The 17,234-nt window shown below is 36.4% G+C and overlaps 1 protein-coding gene across 1 annotated transcript; it reads right to left on the bottom strand.

The window, feature by feature from the left end:
• Positions 1-1,020: 1,020 nt before the first annotated feature.
• LOC149948108 (uncharacterized) lies at positions 1,021-17,006 on the bottom strand. Its single transcript, XM_090172078.1, has 3 exons — positions 16,463-17,006; positions 7,828-7,970; positions 1,021-1,596 (listed from the first exon to the last, which is right to left on the bottom strand). Exons 1-3 carry the CDS (start codon positions 16,554-16,556, stop codon positions 1,429-1,431), a joined length of 405 nt encoding a protein of 134 aa, XP_090028204.1. The 5' UTR covers positions 16,557-17,006; the 3' UTR covers positions 1,021-1,428.
• Positions 17,007-17,234: the final 228 nt, after the last annotated feature.

Here is a 17,234-nt window from a genome sequence, read left to right as displayed (position 1 = left end):
CATTTTGCTTTACCCGTCAGAATTAAAATAAGAGTTTATTATAACTTGATTTTTTTTAATAAAATGGGATTGATGAATGATGAATTTATGATACGCTATATTCACCATTATTTATAAATATTTGGGTAAATTTTTGTTTTGAGTCTATTTGATCGATTCCCAAATGATCGAACGGGTCCCATTTGATCGAATTTTCATTTGATCGAATTGCATTTGATCGAATGGCATTTGATCGAACGAAATTTGATCGAAAGCTACTGTAGGGTAAAACTACTAGTTTTTGGGAGTAAATCGAAAAGGCAACATCTAGTCAGAATAAGATACAGTAGACTCTATGAATAATAATTATTTCTTTAAACTGTACTAAAGAAAAATAATATACAGAAAAAAACCTGAGCGCAGTGACGTAGAAAACAAAATATTCTCTCGGACATAATTAATAGAAAGAATTATTAAAAAAACGAACTCTGTACCTAACCTGACCCTATTTATATATATCAAAAACAACGGGCCGTTATCGTCGATGTCATAAAAAATTCCATCATATAGTGTTTAAAGTAAAAATCTCTTCATCTTTGTGGCTTAATACAGTTAAAGCAATGAATTATTCCATCATTATTCGTTCTGCACATATTGACATTCGGTAAAATAAAAACATACCAACTGGTACTATAAATACTTTTGAATTCGATCAAATAGTATTCGATCATTTGAAGGTTCGATCTTATGAAACAAATGACAAATGGGATTCGATCAAATTGAATTTCAATCAATTGCAACGTATAATGATCGACTGTCGATCACATATTTTTCGATCAAATGGACCAACACCAAATGTTTCACTAGTCAAATTGACTAGTGAGCCCCCAGATTTCGATTAATTCTAAAAGTCAGAGCATTTATTTTAGTAGCCAAATGCCGTGACTAGTGCCTTATGTGCGAAAGTGTTGAATACTCCGCCATTTTTAATTAAAAAAAACACACAATTTCTGGTAGTGATGTGTTAATCTTTATAAATTAAGTACAAATATTTTGTTTAGGAATCGAGTACATCGCGTGATTACGAAATATATGTAAAATATGTAGTTATGATAAAATTCGTTGTATTCCTTTTTCGCGCTTGAAAAAACACCGGGTTTTAATTTACATAATTTCGATTCGGATTTTTCAAACTATCATAAATACGTTTTCGATCGTTATACCTGAGTTCATCTCAATTTCGTGAGCAAAAGGTTAAAATATAATTTACATTATACATATCCACGCTAATTATTTAAAAAAAAATCAGCTTTAATTTAAAGAAAACACTTGAGCTTGTCATCGCGTCCAGAACGATGATATATCATTTCAATTTCACTCAGACGTTTATACAAAAGGCGTGCAGTAATGGAACTGCCCTCGGTGAGCCACAGTTCGGTTCAGTTCAGTTCACTTTCCGGGTGGAACGGTGACGTGCAAGGATTCCATTTCCGGCAACTCGAGGCTCTTGGCTCCGTTGACGTTGCTGGATGACCGGATCGTCCTTCGTTGACCTTCGCCGTACTGCGCGTAGCCAAATAGTCCGGCACTCAGTACCCACAGGATGGTCAAGCTGACCTATTCGGTTTCAACAAAGAAACAAATTTCAGATTAGTCAAATCGAAATTACGTTTTTTGTTAGTGATAAAATGTTGCAGATTAGTGTTGTTAATTTTCCGGAAATATAAATTGCGGAAAATTTTCCGGAAAACTTTCTGAATAGGCCTTTCAATAAAATAAGCTACACTTGCTGAACTTGTTTTTATGTAGCTCATTCGTCACGAAATACGTAGAAGTTACGTTTATGCTTAAAAACAGGGTGCCTCGTCGAATTTACTCTTATGTCCAGGGTTTTTCTTAGTAAAACGTCATCGATACGTCACCCGTGACGCAGCAGCAACATCGAAACAAGAAGGCCAATGTTACTTTATAGAAAGGCCTATTGCGGAAGATTTTCCGCAAATCGGAAAAATAAAAAATTGAAACATAAATTACTTTTTAAGGGTTTTTAATGTTTTTAACTTTTTATCGAAATAAAATGTCTAATATCAGTAAACATACTACAAAACATTAATAGTGTTACATTGTTAATCAGTTTAAACTAGTCTAGAGGTTTAGTTTTACTTTTAGATTCGAAAAAATGAGGCGAAAATTCCATTTTATTTAAATTTGCAAACAATACAGGGTGTTAACTAAAAAACGATACAGAGCTAATTACTCAAAATGTGTTTAATGTAATAATTTGAGATTTGCAGGTTACATAGAGGGTGCAGGGGGACAAATGACAATGGAAATTTCAATGACCTTGAACCAGGTCTTCAAGGTCATTCAAATTTTACCTCGAGAACCGTTAGGATTAGAAGAATGGTTCCAATTAGAAATGTGTTCTACGTTTAATTTTAAGTCTAACCAGCTTTGACCCGATCTAATTTGACCAATGGGAAGCCGAGCAATGTAAGACCAAAAACCATAAGGTCGTGTGTGATATTCTAATCATGACACGACATTTAAGGGCTTATATATTCAAAACTACCAGATCTAACGGATCAAAATAGTCGTGAGACTCTAAACTGAGTGGGGGAGTTAGAAATTTGTAGCTTATGATGACCTTGAAACATTAGTTCAAGGTCATAAAAAATTTATCTCGAGAACCATTAGGATTAGGAGAATGGTTCCAATTAGAAAAATGCCCGCCAAGGTTTTTAAGTCAAATTACCTTTTACCCGAGGTAAATAAACCAATATGACTCCAAAATAAACGCTAAATAAACCAATATGACTCCAAAATAAACGCTAAATAAACCAATATGACTCCAAAATAAACGTTAAATAATTGATTTAAGACGTACCAAGTATTTTTATTAACTTTTTTGAGTTTAAATGTTTTAAACACAAAATAATCTAACTAGTAGTTGAAATAAATTGAAAGACCTTGAACTAATTAAGGTCATTACGAACTCTCCCCCTCAGTTTAGAGTGTCACGACTATTTTAAATCTGGTAGTTTTCGATTTATAAGCCCTTAAATGTCGTGTCATGATTAGAATATCACACACGACCTTATTTTGTTTGGTCTAACATTTCTCGGCTTCCCATTGGTCAAATTAGATCGGGTCAAAGCTGGTTAGACTTAAAATTAAACGTAGAATACATTTCCAATTGGAACCATTTTTCTAATCCTAACGGTTCTCGAGGTAAAATTTGAATGACCTTGAAGACCTGGTTCAAGGTCATTGAAATTTCCATTGTCATTTGTCCCCCTGCACCCTCTATATAAACCTGCAAATTTCAAATTCTTACATAAAACACATTTTGAGTAATTAGCTCTGTATCGTTTTTTAGTTAACACCCTGTATATTAGACTAATCATGGAAATAAAATTTTCCGACTTACAACACTATTACAGAGTGATTTAGTGATGGTGATGAATTCGAACGTAACTATCTTCAGAAACGAAGCGAAAGTTTACTATAGCCAATTTAATGTTCCAATTGATTAATTTATCATTATTTTTCCAAAGTAAAATTTATTTTCCTGCTCGTTATTTTTACTGTTGAAATCTTTTCAATTTTCATTAAGCCTTGGCTATAAATTAGATTATAGGTAGCTATTGACCGATTTCAAAATTACGTTTTTTTTTGCGCGTGACAGTACCTTTACATTGTGAGGTACTGCAGGCATATATATCTGCTTTTATACCCTAACAGGGCGCGTATTTTCGCGCGCAAAATTAATTTTAAGATCCACCAATTTCTCAAGCACCGTCACCTGACACTCCCAAAAACTACAAACAGTTCGTGGAGAGCTCTCAGTCCTTAGTCTCTTAATGATTTATATGGTCATTGGCGCAACAGACTATCATTAAAAATAAAATAACAGCAAAAGTGACATAATTACCAAAAGTGTGACAATCCCTTTACTTTCGTATGTTAAAGGTTTAATGAATGCTCGACTCGAAATCGACCACATAAATTACTATATATTGTCGCCTTTCTGGATCTTTTTTAGTATATGGTATTATATCGTAGGTAGATGGCGATAGCATCTCCACAGAACGACGAAAAATAAAGAAATACACTAACTTTAACCAGTGCTACTTAGTTCCTCCATTCCTCACTAGGAGGAGTTATTTGTTGGTTTTAACTTCCTTCCCTCTCCAAGGCATACTTTCCCTTCTCCCCTTCCAACTTGTATTTCGCTCGTAACATTCATTAAGAAATAGGTCCGATTGACACACTTTTGGTAATTATGTCACTTTTGATAACAGTAATATTTCAACCACGTCGAAAATGGAAGTGATTTTTTCAGTCCAATAAATAGGCAAAAAGCGAAAACCAATAGGGCTGTGCGAGTAGTGGTTTCAGGCAATCGAGTCGGGTATCGAGTACCAAATTCTTTTTCATCGGGTAATCGAGTCGAGTAATATTGAGGTCGAGTTGAGTAATCGAGTACTTGATTAGGGGCTGTTTTTATTCAAGTAATTATGAAATTAAATTTAAAAGGAGTATAAAGTAACTTTCAATGCTGAAAAACATTCTTTTAATTTAAATGAACCACAGTTTCTAAAACTTTGTAAGTACCGTTTATTGCCCCCCAAAAAGTTGTAAAAACCCCTCTGTGTACTTTGAAGCAACGAGGATAGAAAAAACTAATTATCGACGAGTTTAGAGAGTAGCTTATTCGAGTAATCGGGTACCCGAATATGCAATTTTTCGGTTCTCGGTAATCGACGAGTATTCTCCAATTACTTATTCGCGAGTCGAGTTCAAGTTCGAGTACTCGACATTAAAAAAGGCCGAGTACTCGATGATGTTCGAGTACTCGGACAGCCCTAAAAACCAACCCAATATAATCTAAACACGTCTGTAAAAATTCGGAAGAGAAAGATATTAATTTAACCCTTAAAAAGAAACGAATGAAACATTTGTTTCGTTTTAATATAGAAACTAAGAGAAAGTTGGGGAGAGCTTGCATAAACAAATCGCCGGATGCTTTCACTAACACGCGTGCCTCATCAAGAGGAAACAAGTTATTAAATTAAGCGTTACACTAGGAATATATTCGTCACAAAATCTGCTCGGATTAAAAAGATACATCCTTTATTAATTTCGTCCGGCAGCGGAGAGATGGCGGCAGCTGCGGAAAACAATATTATCCCCTCCGTTCGCCCCCCGCGACAAAGGAGAATGTACGACGCTTAATTTCTGAGCTTCGAAACTGGAGACATTTCCAACTTTGTTTCTCCTTTCAATGGTTGCAGGTTTTCTTTTTCATAGCCATACCAAGAAGGAGAGGCTTTTATTAACCTTTCTACCTTTTCTGCCAAAAAGGGGGCTGAGAAGACCTACAGCAAGATCAACCTTCTGTATCATTTTACACATCCCGAAATCCCCCGTGCCGGGGTCACGGGGGATTTCGGCTTCTACAACTAGGTTAGAACCGTAGAAATAATAACGCCTCAGGTAGACCTCATGCGATACATTTCTACGGATGGTCCGGTTTCACGGTATTTTACGAAGTATGTCACTAGAACGGGTTCATACTCGTTGTCGAACGCGACGTCTTGTTTCGTTTCCATAAAGGGGGGGGGGTGGAAATATTGGGAGGGTCAGGCTCTCTTTATTTTCTCACGTTGTCCCCTCGTATTTTTCGATGTTCGAGAACACACGTGCCTCGATTTTCAGTTGAAAGTTATTTGGCATCTCCATTTCCGAAAGCCGTATACTCTCCTTCTTGTAACCACCGGTACCGAATATTATCTACGGATATTCCGTTATTTTACCACGCGTGACCATTACCACTAGAAATATATCACGTGCTTCGAGTGAGTAATAAAGTAAAAATATTTTAATTTTAGAATGCGTAGTTTGGGACCAAATATTTCAATGTACAATTTTAGGTATGTGAAATTGACCTTTATAAATATCCACGTCGTTTCTTCATCGAATATAAGATATATCGCAATATAGACGCATTCACATATTGCCTACATGGAAATATGCAAAAAAGGGCGAAATCCAACCGAGGTACCTTCCTATTTCATAATGTTTGAGGTAGATGGCGACACTATAAAGTTTATGAAAAATATACTTTTTTAAAAAGTTATTAATTAATGACTAAATTATAGTACTTTAACTGCATAGAATATAAGATATATCGCCATAGAAGCTGCAAATTTCATGATTGATATTTAAACAAAATTGGTTTCATATTATTATATATTACAGAAGTAATAGAGCCAAATCTTTAATTATAAATATTTATTAATGTAAATTTCTACTTTTTTTGGCAAAATTTCTGAACCTTAATAAGTTTTCTGATTTTTCCAAAAAATAATGTAATTTCTGTATTAACCCTTAAGCGTGTGTTTCCTGTTGACAGACTTACCATTTACTAAAACAGTTCAAGATCATCCGTTATATTATGATATTTATTTTTCTACTTTTATAATACAATGAAAGGGTGGTTTGATTTCTTTTTATAATAATTGAAAGACCGCTTAACCGTTTTTGATGAAATTTTCTGTACTTGCTATAAAATGTTTGCTCTTTCTAATGAATTATTAATTATCCATAGCTAATATTTCGTGCAACCAACACTAAAGTTTTTGACCTTGAGCTAAGCTTTATATATCCTGGTTTAAAGCAAGTGGCGGCTCTTTCAAAAAAAGTTTACAAAAATGCTTCTAAAAGCGCTTCTAGGTGGCAGCACCTTCCGGGGACTTAAATCAAATGCGAGCTGTCCGTGATGTATTGGCTTCCCGAAACCACGTGTTCCATAAGTTAATAATCACGTGTTTCCGAATAGCCAATCAACGCGAGAAGCTCCCAATTTGCCCCACCTTTATAACCTAGATTTTGATGCTTACTCAACTCGTTTTTATTAATACGCTAACGACATCTAGTGCGAGCGAATGCAACTGGAGAGGAGTCGCCACTTGCTTCATACACTCTTAAAATAATTTCCACAACAGCACGTATTTAAATGGGAGTCTTAAAAACGTTACACCATCGATCCAGTTAAAAGTTAGATTTAAAAACAAGGCGCATCGTTAAAATTCAACTGGGTTTTATCATTTGTTTCCAAAAACTCATTGTTTCGTAAAAGCATCGTAGCTATAAAGGGAGGCAGTTTCCCCATTGTACTATCTTTTATTTACGAAGTGCAAAGAAAAAAAAAGATTCTTTTACTATTTTTTATTTTTCGTCAGGATTTTTATTCTATTTCACAAGGCCGAATTTCCGTCCCTAATTCATTACTTAAAGATTTTTGTATCGCGCGCACTTTCAAAAAAAACCCCGATAGATGGCGCCTCAACTTCATTTCCGGCCTTTACCACCACGTTCCAGAACGCGCCGTCAGGGTCAAGATTACGTACGTGGCTTTTCTTCCGACGGGGGAAGGGGTGGTAAATTGAATCGCCAGTTTGGAAATCTTTGCGCGGAAAAAAAATTATTACGATTTCGCGAGCCACCGACAGATGGAGGCAGTTTTGCGGAAAAAGAGATTTGTTTAAAACATTAACGCGTACTCGATTTTTCTCAAAAAGTAAAGCGAAGATAAGAGAATATTCAGTGATTTCAGTCTGACGTGACACGACGTTCTCCATGCTTTTTCGCTTAGAGAAAAAAAACCCGCACAAAATGGTGGCCATAGTCAAAACTACGAAGTTAAATTACTCTATACCAGCAGCTTAAAAAAAATCGTTGCTAAATTAGCAACTAATGAGTACGAGAACAAATTTCGAGCATTAATGATATGTCCAATTATGGGGAGGATGATGTTTTTAGCAAACTAAAACGTGTTTTTACCTGAAGCCAATACGCCCAGTCGTGAATGTACCAGGCGTCCATAAAAACGACCATCAATAGCCGATACGTTGAGGTCAGCTGCTCCACCAATTCAGCCATGTTTCCGGCCACATACAACACTGGTATCAATGCGCTCAGTACACCTTTCAAAAGAAATTAAACGTTTATTATTTTTAGCCTGATCCTCAACTTAATGTCGAATTGAATGCATTTACGCTTAGCGTAGAAGTAACAGTACAATATAAGATTGGACATTTACTCTACTGGACCCGAAATCTAGATTGAGTGATAGTAGCGCCACGGTGTCCGATATTGGAAAGATTTGCGGGCGCAATATAAGCCTGATATCTCTAGCTTGGAATAATAAATTATTAATATAATAAATAATAATTAATTAATCCGAGTCTAATAAATAATAAATTATTAATATAATAAATAATAATTAATTAATCCGAGTCTAATAAATAATAAATTAGTATTTCAAGAAATAATAATTAATTAATCCGAGTCTAATAAATAATAAATTATTAATATAATAAATAATAATTAATTAATCCGAGTCTAATAAATAATAATTAATTAATCCGAGTCTAATAAATAATAAATTAGTATTTCAAGAAATAATAATTAATTAATCCAAGTCTAATAAATTATAAATTATTAATATAATAATAAATAATCCAAGTCTAATAAATAATAATTAATCCTAGTCTAATAAATAATAATTAATCCATGTCTAATAAATAATAATTAATCCAAGTCTAATAAATAATAATTAATCCAAGTCTAATAAATAATAATTAATCCAAGTCTAATAAATAATAATTAATCCAAGTTTAATAAATTATTAATATAATAAATAATAATTAATTAATCCAAGTCTAATAAATAATAATTAATCCAAGTCTAATAAATAATAATTAATCCAAGTCTAATAAATAATAATTAATCCAAGTTTAATAAATTATTAATATAATAAATAATAATTAATTAATCCAAGTCTAATAAATAATAATTAATCCAAGTCTAATAAATAATAATTAATCCAAGTTTAATAAATTATTAATATAATAAATAATAATTAATTAATCCAAGTCTAATAAATAATAATTAATCCAAGTCTAATAAATAATAATTAATCCAAGTTTAATAAATTATTAATATAATAAATAATAATTAATTAATCCAATTCTAATAAATTATTAATATAATAAATAATAATTAATTAATCCAATTCTAATAAATTATTAATATAATAAATAATAATTAATTAATCCAATTCTAATAAATTATTAATATAATAAATAATAATTAATTAATCCAATTCTAATACATTATTAATATAATAAATAATAATTAATTAATCCATTTCTAATACATTATTAATATAATAAATAACAATTAATTAATCCAAGTCTAATAAAAAATAAATTAGTAATTAATCATTATTAATGTAATAAATAATAATTAATTAATCCAAGTCTAATAAAAAATAAATTAGTAATTAATCATTATTAATGTAATAAATAATAATTAATTAATAATAAATAAATAATAACAATTGTCATTTTCATAAAATAACGTGGCTTTCTGGTTTACTGTTTTCCCCACTTCTACAATACTTCCCCAGCTCTCCCACTAAAGAGAGCTAATGAATTCGTTCATAGGCTTCACTGCGCTATCTCAAGAACAATTTAGCCAGTCGTATCGAATTTATGAAAAGACCTATTAATAATAATAAGTTAAAAATGGTAACGGAACAGTGTGAATCTGGACATCGGGAAGTGTTCAACTTGTTCCGTTTTGTTCGAATCGTTCGCGGTTACATTATAGTAGGATACGAATACAAATGCGAAGTTTCTTTGTCGGTATTTTTCGCTTTGAAAGCCATGGAAATATAACGTAATTAATCAATCCACCCACTCCTAGAATTTCTGTAAAGGGCCGGAGGAAGGGACGGGTCCAGTTGGTTCTCTCTCTCGGCGGCATTCCAGGCGAAAGGGGGGCTAAAAAAGTGCCACATTTTAAGGCAAACAGCGGGGCCAGTTCGGAGGCCCAACGTTTTACTTACAAGATAAAAGAATTTCGAAGAAAAAAAAACACAGCAATTCAATTTTGGCAAAGAGAGCTCTGAGAAAAAATGACTCTCAGGAATAATAATTGCGAGCCCCGCGAAGAAATTATCTTCGAAATATACGAAAAATCCCATTTTTTAAAATAGTTAATAAAATGAACGAAAAAAGGAAAATGATGACTACGTTTGGAAAATTGAAAAGTGAGGCTCACTCTCTTTCCTTTTGGTCGATTTAAAATTAAATTTCAAAGGAAGAGATCCGTATATCTAAGATTTCTTTCAACGCCGTAATTGCTTTTGTCATATGTTCGGATATTCGCTTTTTCCAAAGCGTTAATTTATAACGAGAAAGGAGATTTATTTAAAAGTGGAATTTATTAAATTTCTACACTGCCGTTAGAAATACCAATTTTTATTCACGCAATTACCGTTTACCCAGAGGGTACGACCTTTGCCTTCTTTAAGTTATAGCTTTGGCGATGGAATGAAAAATATTTGGTGGGGTAAAAAAGTAAAGTTCAAATCCGGAGCAGCCCGAAGAAAATTATATATTTGTGTGAAATATTTGCTAGTGATTTTCATGACAATAGAGCAAATAGCGAGTCTAATTCAGTATTTAATTAAATAATTTTCTTTGTTTAAATAATTATATGAATATATTATGTATAGTATAATTATTATTTACGTGATTTATGAAATTTTTGGATGGGCAATTTGGGGGGTACAAATACATTGATTGTACCCCCACCTGAAATCTATGAGGGTACAATGTACCCTAGAACCCCCTTTTTCGCCGCCAACGAAGTGATAGTCCGAGTACCAGGATTTCATTTGCTGTAATGTATTATCGCGTATAAAATATACCATCTCCTTAAGTATTTAAAATAGAAACACTATATCTACTTAATTAAACCGCAAATCAACATGGTAAATGTTTAATTTGTTATTCTATGCGTTGGTTTTAGGGGAATAAACAGAGAAATCTCTTTCTATAGAAATTCATCAAGGGGGGGGGGCAGACTATTAAAAGTTTAAGGGGGGTGTTAATATGTTTTTAAATTCAGAGATTACAACTTGTGGGACAATTCAGTCCGCTCGTCCAACTGATTGATCAGGGGTGAGATGTGTCAAGGCCACGCCAACGGAGTGATAGGTACGGGACAGCCGTGGCGGAAGTATGACAACCAGACGCGTGGGATTACGGGACTACGCCATTAGCCCCGCCTACCAATTTAGTTAACGAAACGGGGGAGGAGTTCAACCCCCTTTGTCTACGCCATTGTAGACTGCTCTATCGCCTGAAAGATAATAAGCGTTTTACAATATTAATTTTTAAAATCAACGAAACAATTATTTAAAATAATATTTGTCTACTAAACAATAATAACCTTGACCCTAGAAATTATAAAAGAGTGTAAAAACGTGGTTGACAAATCGTCGGCTACAATTCAAACTGTCACGATGAAATTCAAAACGAGAAACGCAAGAAAACTTTCTCCGGGCGTAAGGCAATTAAACCCGAAAGTTGACAAAGAATGTCGTCTTTCAAATCGTCCGCTCTCATAAAAGCCGGTAGACCTCGATTCTATTGTAACCAGACAAAATCGTCATTCTTAAACAATGAGAGGGCATACGGACAATGGATGGCATTGTCAAAGGGTGAAAAGACTCCTTATTATTACGCATCTAGAGGAGCGGACCAAATGCCGACAAGTACGGAATAATTTGCAACTTTTTCTCGCCAACTTTGAGCGTGATGTCCTCGTTTGACTGGGAGGAGCCCCATCCTAATTATTAAACGCCGAATTCCGGAGCTTCGTAAAAACCAAAGTTCCCGTCGTCTACGTTTAAACTAATTACGACCAAACGTATCGCTAAACAATAGACCTAAATTACCATTTCCTTTCTTATCGCGGTGGCGTAAACTGATACCATTGTATTTTACTATCTCCTCTTCGTGATTACGGCTTTACAAAGTGGCGATTTTCGCGGCGAAATTGGGCTCGTTTCCAAACGACCATGTCATCCGACTCCGAACCACTCTACCATACACTTAAGTCAAACTCTCGACCATTTCGGCAAAGTATTCCAAAGTAAAGAAGCTAGTAACGTTCCCGTTACCATAGACGGAAAAGAACACCGAATTAAGGTTGGAATAGAACAGGTAAAAAGTACCTGACTATAAAACGCCAAAAAAAATCCCTACAACAACCCCCATTTGTAACAATACAAAAAAAGTCTTTACGATCCACTACATTAGGGAAGGGGCGCTTACGAAGGAAGAGGGTCGCGGAGAAGATAATATTCAAGGGGAAACGAACATTACCCTAAAACTACGAATATAGTGTTTATTATAGGAATTCTGGGTGCTTTAATGTCGTATAGCGGAACGAGGGTAAGGTTTCGAATACGGGATATTTTTTCATTTATTTCACAACCCCTTTTTTTACGTCTAGCGGGCTTATTTTAGAATCGAAGGGTACGACTGGCGTCCCCGGGGTACGCTTTATTTACGAGTTGCCGAAAGCAAACACCAGATGGAGACATTGAGCGATGACTCCCATAATGCTCGTGTCTTGTTTTAGACGTGATAAATACGGTACGGGGTTTCGAAACGGGGGCGGGGGCTAGAGCCTCTTTTGATTTCGATTGAGGATCGGAAGAAGGGGCCAAGCGGGGGAACCAGGACACGGAGGGGGCTATAAAAAAGGGACGAGTCAGCCGAAAAAGAATCCGGCCAGATTTGTGATTGTAAATACCGCGAAGAAGGCTCCGAGTCCTTCGAGAGATGGCGCTGCCGTTGGAAAGCGGATAGCGGAATCGGGGCCCGTTCTCCAGTGATTCGGAGACAAAACGAAGAGTTTTCTTTCGATCCTTTTTATAGATATTCGGGGCGTAGGACGCGAGACTAGTGACGGGGTAAAAATGGGGGAAATATCGAGGAGGGATAGTCCTTGGGATTATTTTCACCCTAGAATATTTAGAACAACGCGATCGAAAAAGAGTTAATGCGAAATCAACGAGCCAAGGACGTCACGCGCTACCAATGTCGGGAAATTATGAGCTGTAACGTAATCCGTTTTCGATATTAAATCGGAGGTAAACATCTTATCACGATACGCGTTAAAGGGTCACAGATGCATTTTCGTACCTCGTTCCGAAATTCGAACGATTCGGTGGCGTTTTACTAATGGCAAGATTCTGGTGTCTAAAACGTAATGAAATAGTATTACATAGACAGAGCCGTACCTAGCCCAAATGGCGCCCTGGGCAAAAAAAAAACAAAATAGCGCCCTCAGCACCTTAGGTAGAAATTTTTAATTTTTCAATATCCAATTTAAATGAAAATCTTTGATTTTGGGCCCCTAAAACTTTGGCGCCCTGGGCCACTGCCCCGCTCGCCCTACTCAACGGACGGTTCTGACTATAGAGTAGTGTCAGTGCTACATCACGCAACGTCACCCATGCTTTTTCCTATAGAGAAAAAAACGTGCCTAAAATGGCGGCCATGGCCAAAGCTACGAGGTGATACTACTCTATACGTACTTCGAAAAGAAAGTTCTAGGCGCCAGGATTTTAATAGGTGTAGACTATTCTTAAAAGTGCACCTCATTTTAAACTGTCGCAAATATTATTGAAATTTAATAGCTTTGCTTTGGACCTCCCGAATGCCTTTCGCGACAAAGTACGCGAAGGTGAGGTTTAAAATCTCTGCAGTCCCATATTCTCAGGTAAAAGTATATCTAGTCCAAGCCAAAAATGCATTTATTTATGTTTATGGGGAATGACTATCTTGATATTTAAAAGTTGCTCCTGCAACCCCCCTCACGTTCTGCCCCCTCTTATGCCAGGGTAAAACTAGATCATGATGTCCGCGGATAGTTCATCATTTAACTAAATATATTGAGGTCCGAATATAAATAACAAGTATTGACTAAAAATAAATTTTCAATACGGTATAGGAAGTTAAAAGCATAGGTTTTCTTCTGCCTGTCACCCTTTAAATTTACTTTCCTTCCAAACAAATACCCTGGTGGTAGGTTAACGTGTTCTGCTGTTGGCCTACCACCAGGATATTTGTTTGGAAGGAAAGTAAATTTAAAGGGTAACAGGCAGAAGAAAACCTAGGCCTTTAAATGATCGCTGCAGCAAAGATAATATAAAACTCGTACTCTAAATTCGAATTCACTGCCTCGCGCGTAGTCAATAGCGTTTACCCAATAATAATACCATAAGTATATAGTATTTTTACATAAGTGTGACACTTCGTATTCTTCACATGCAAAAGTTTTACTGGGAGCTATTCACAAAACGGACTGCACTACGGGCTTCGTTGCCGTTTTGCGTCCGCTTGCTAACGTAGCCTTTGACAGCGTCTCGCTAGGGGGAGATTTTCTTCTTGCGATGACGTCCCCAAAGTGACAATATGGAACAATACCCAAGGCACCACCTTAGGCCCAAGTCATCTAGTGACTTTTAAGGCCTTTAAACAGGTGGCCGGATTACAACGCGTAGGAGGGTGGTGGCAAACCCATCATGCCACGCGAGCCAACAGCTCCCTACTAACTAATTACCGTTAACTCCGAAAACATTGTCACTATGGTAACCAACTATAGATAACGACCTACAGCAACCAATGGAGGCAGATTTTTCGGAAATGGGTGAGCGCTTCGATACGAAACCGTCAATGAGAAAGCCCTCTGAATTCGAAACTAGCGTACAGATTTCTATATAATATTTGGCTTTGGCGAAAACGGGCACATTTTGCAGTTAGCTCTCGTTGGTAATTATATTCCCATTAAGCTAAGAAATATTTGATACACTTCCATTTCAGGGATGCTACTTTTAGCAGCGACAGTGGCTCGGGGGGAGGGGAAGGAAGTTAGTTCTGTTTACTAAAGCGGCCGTCGTGAAGGCGAACATCTGTTAACCGCATTCCTAGAAGCTCGAGAGGAGTCTATTTCATCCGCTGATGGACGCCAGAGGAGAATCTCTACATCTTCCCTCTCTTCTTAACGAGGAAAGAGAGACCTACCTGCCACCCCCTTCCTGGCTGGCATCTCGCTGGGACTTTTGGACGCCACCGACTCCGACGCCCCTTTGCCTTAAACGAGCCACGAAAACGATAAATTTTCTAATTTCGGATATTGGCCTAAAAGCGCGTCACTACGAACGGAGTAGACGCCGGCGAGCGCTCTAAAAGGGTCGCGATATTCGATACGCGATATAAGTACCGAACTAAGAAAATATTTCGGGAAGCTGAGCCGCCGGGCCAACAGCTTTCGACAACAACGAGGCTTAAAATTGTTGTCGCGAGTGTCGTTACGTCAACGAGAAATTGTAATTTGAAAAGATGACGCGCTCGCGGCCTGCCCACGTTGTTTGAAAGGAACTTGTCTATTAGCCAAGAGTGGAATAACGTTCTACTAAATTACGAAATTGATTGGTGCAGACATTAAGTACGTTAGTGTAAGTCAAACAACTAGGAAAGGAAGTTCCATAAACAAGGTTGGAGTTTCGTATAAGCTTCCTAATTGCCTAGATGGCGTCAAAGCCTCGCTCTCCCGCTAGGTACCAATACTTCTGTAGCGTCTGTTGTAGCCCTAAGGTCTTAACGCTCCGACACCGAAAGAGGGCGTAGAGATAGATTTCGGTCGCGAATTATACATACCGATATTTAAGGGAAAGCTTAGTTAATCAATAAACTTTGGAATTTAAAACGGTTTCGAAGCTAAAACTTTACATTTTCACCTTTATACTCGAAATCGCTTTTACCTTCGACCAAAGGTCAAATAAAGTGTTATATGTGAAATATTATTAGATATGAGTTAGCTAAATCTATTGTCTGCCACTAATATGAAGTAAGATCTTGAAATGCCTTGTAAAAAATGAGTATTTTCATAAAAACATTTTCCCACTTAAAAATTGAATTTAAAGTACCTCAACTACCGTCATTCGTAATAAAAAGATCGTGGCAAACCCTATTTTAAATGCTTTTACAACTAAGAATTAACGATTAGATATCCTTCGGTAATCTTATTTAAAAATTCCTCCTTTTTAAATAGGACTAAGGCCACCTATTGATCAGATAATTAATGTTAAATGTCGACCGCTTTAGTTGTGTCCGGTAACATTGATTTCCAGTATAGCAATCCTTGTTTTGAAGTTTGATATGTAACATAATCACTCATAAGTATGCCATAAAAGCATTTTCGTTAATGAAACCTTGTTCACGTAAATTACGTCACTTACAACTCCGTGACGAAATATGCATCATCAACTTTACTGATGGGAAACGGAAGTTAGTGAGAATTCCTCGCGCATATCTGGCTTTGCCCATGTCAAGTTTAGTTCGTGCCTCGCGATCACATGATTTCATTTCCATGGTAACCATTTTAATAGCGCAAGGATTATAAGCATTTTTTCATTTATGGGTCCGCTCAATGTATGTTCCGCGTGAAACAAGGTCTCATGGAATTTTTTTCAATGGAAATATTATACAGAGTCATACTTATGAGTAATTATGTTACATATGGTAACACACTATAAGGTTTGACCTACCTTGCGGTGCACTTAATAATGTCCAAATATAGACCAACCAGCAATTGCGATATGTATTGGTATGAGCACTTGTGTGCCCCGTTTTCGTTACCATGGTTAGGAGATTAGTTCGGCACACTTGTGGGTGTGCCCCGTTTTCGTTACCATTGTTGGGAGTTTAGTTCGGCACACTTGTGGGTGTGCCCCGTTTTCGTTACCATGGTTAGGAGATTAGTTCGGCACACTTGTGGGTCTGCCCCATTTTCGTTACCATGGTTAGGAGTTTAGTTCGGCACACTTGTGGGTGTGCCCCGTTTTCGTTACCATGGTTAGGAGATTAGTTCGGCACACTTGTGGGTGTGCCCCGTTTTCGTTACCATGGTTAGGAGTTTAGTTCGGCACACTTGTGGGTGTGCCCCGTTTTCGTTACCATGGTTAGGAGATTAGTTCGGCACACTTGTGGGTGTGCCCCGTTTTCGTTACCATTGTTGGGAGTTTAGTTCGGCACACTTGTGGGTGTGCCCCGTTTTCGTTACCATGGTTAGGAGTTTAGGTCGGCCATCATAATTACGATTTCCGTGGTGGTACAGTGATAATTTGCATAGCATGATCGTGTGGTGTTTTGCTACGTTATCTAACATCCCATAGGTATTCCGCGTGGAGTCAAATTTGAACTTCCGAAAGTGGGAATTTCATGAAAAAGCGTTCAGAATGGCGACGGAACGGATAGCGATAGATAATTACAAAGTGTTTGTAACGGTAAACTGCAGCGTCCCAATGGAATAAACAACTC

The sequence above is a fragment of the Leiobunum rupestre genome, chromosome 4 (assembly GCF_980474605.1).
Source record: "Leiobunum rupestre chromosome 4, qqLeiRupe1.1.hap1, whole genome shotgun sequence".
Taxonomy (NCBI): Eukaryota; Metazoa; Arthropoda; class Arachnida; order Opiliones; family Sclerosomatidae; genus Leiobunum; species Leiobunum rupestre.
The sequence above is the reverse complement of the archived record's forward strand: the minus strand, read 5'-3'. Positions and strand labels throughout refer to the sequence as shown.

Excerpts from the sequence above, each read along its gene's own strand:
- LOC149948108 (XM_090172078.1), bottom strand. The coding sequence starts at position 16,556 with ATGGTAACGAAAACGGGGCACACAAGTGCTCATACCAATACATATCGC. Across the intron at positions 7,971-16,462 it reads ATTATTAAGTGCACCGCAAG|GTGTACTGAGCGCATTGATA; the intron begins GTAGGTCAAACC and ends TTCTTTTGAAAG. Across the intron at positions 1,597-7,827 it reads ACTGGGCGTATTGGCTTCAG|GTCAGCTTGACCATCCTGTG; the intron begins GTAAAAACACGT and ends GAAACCGAATAG.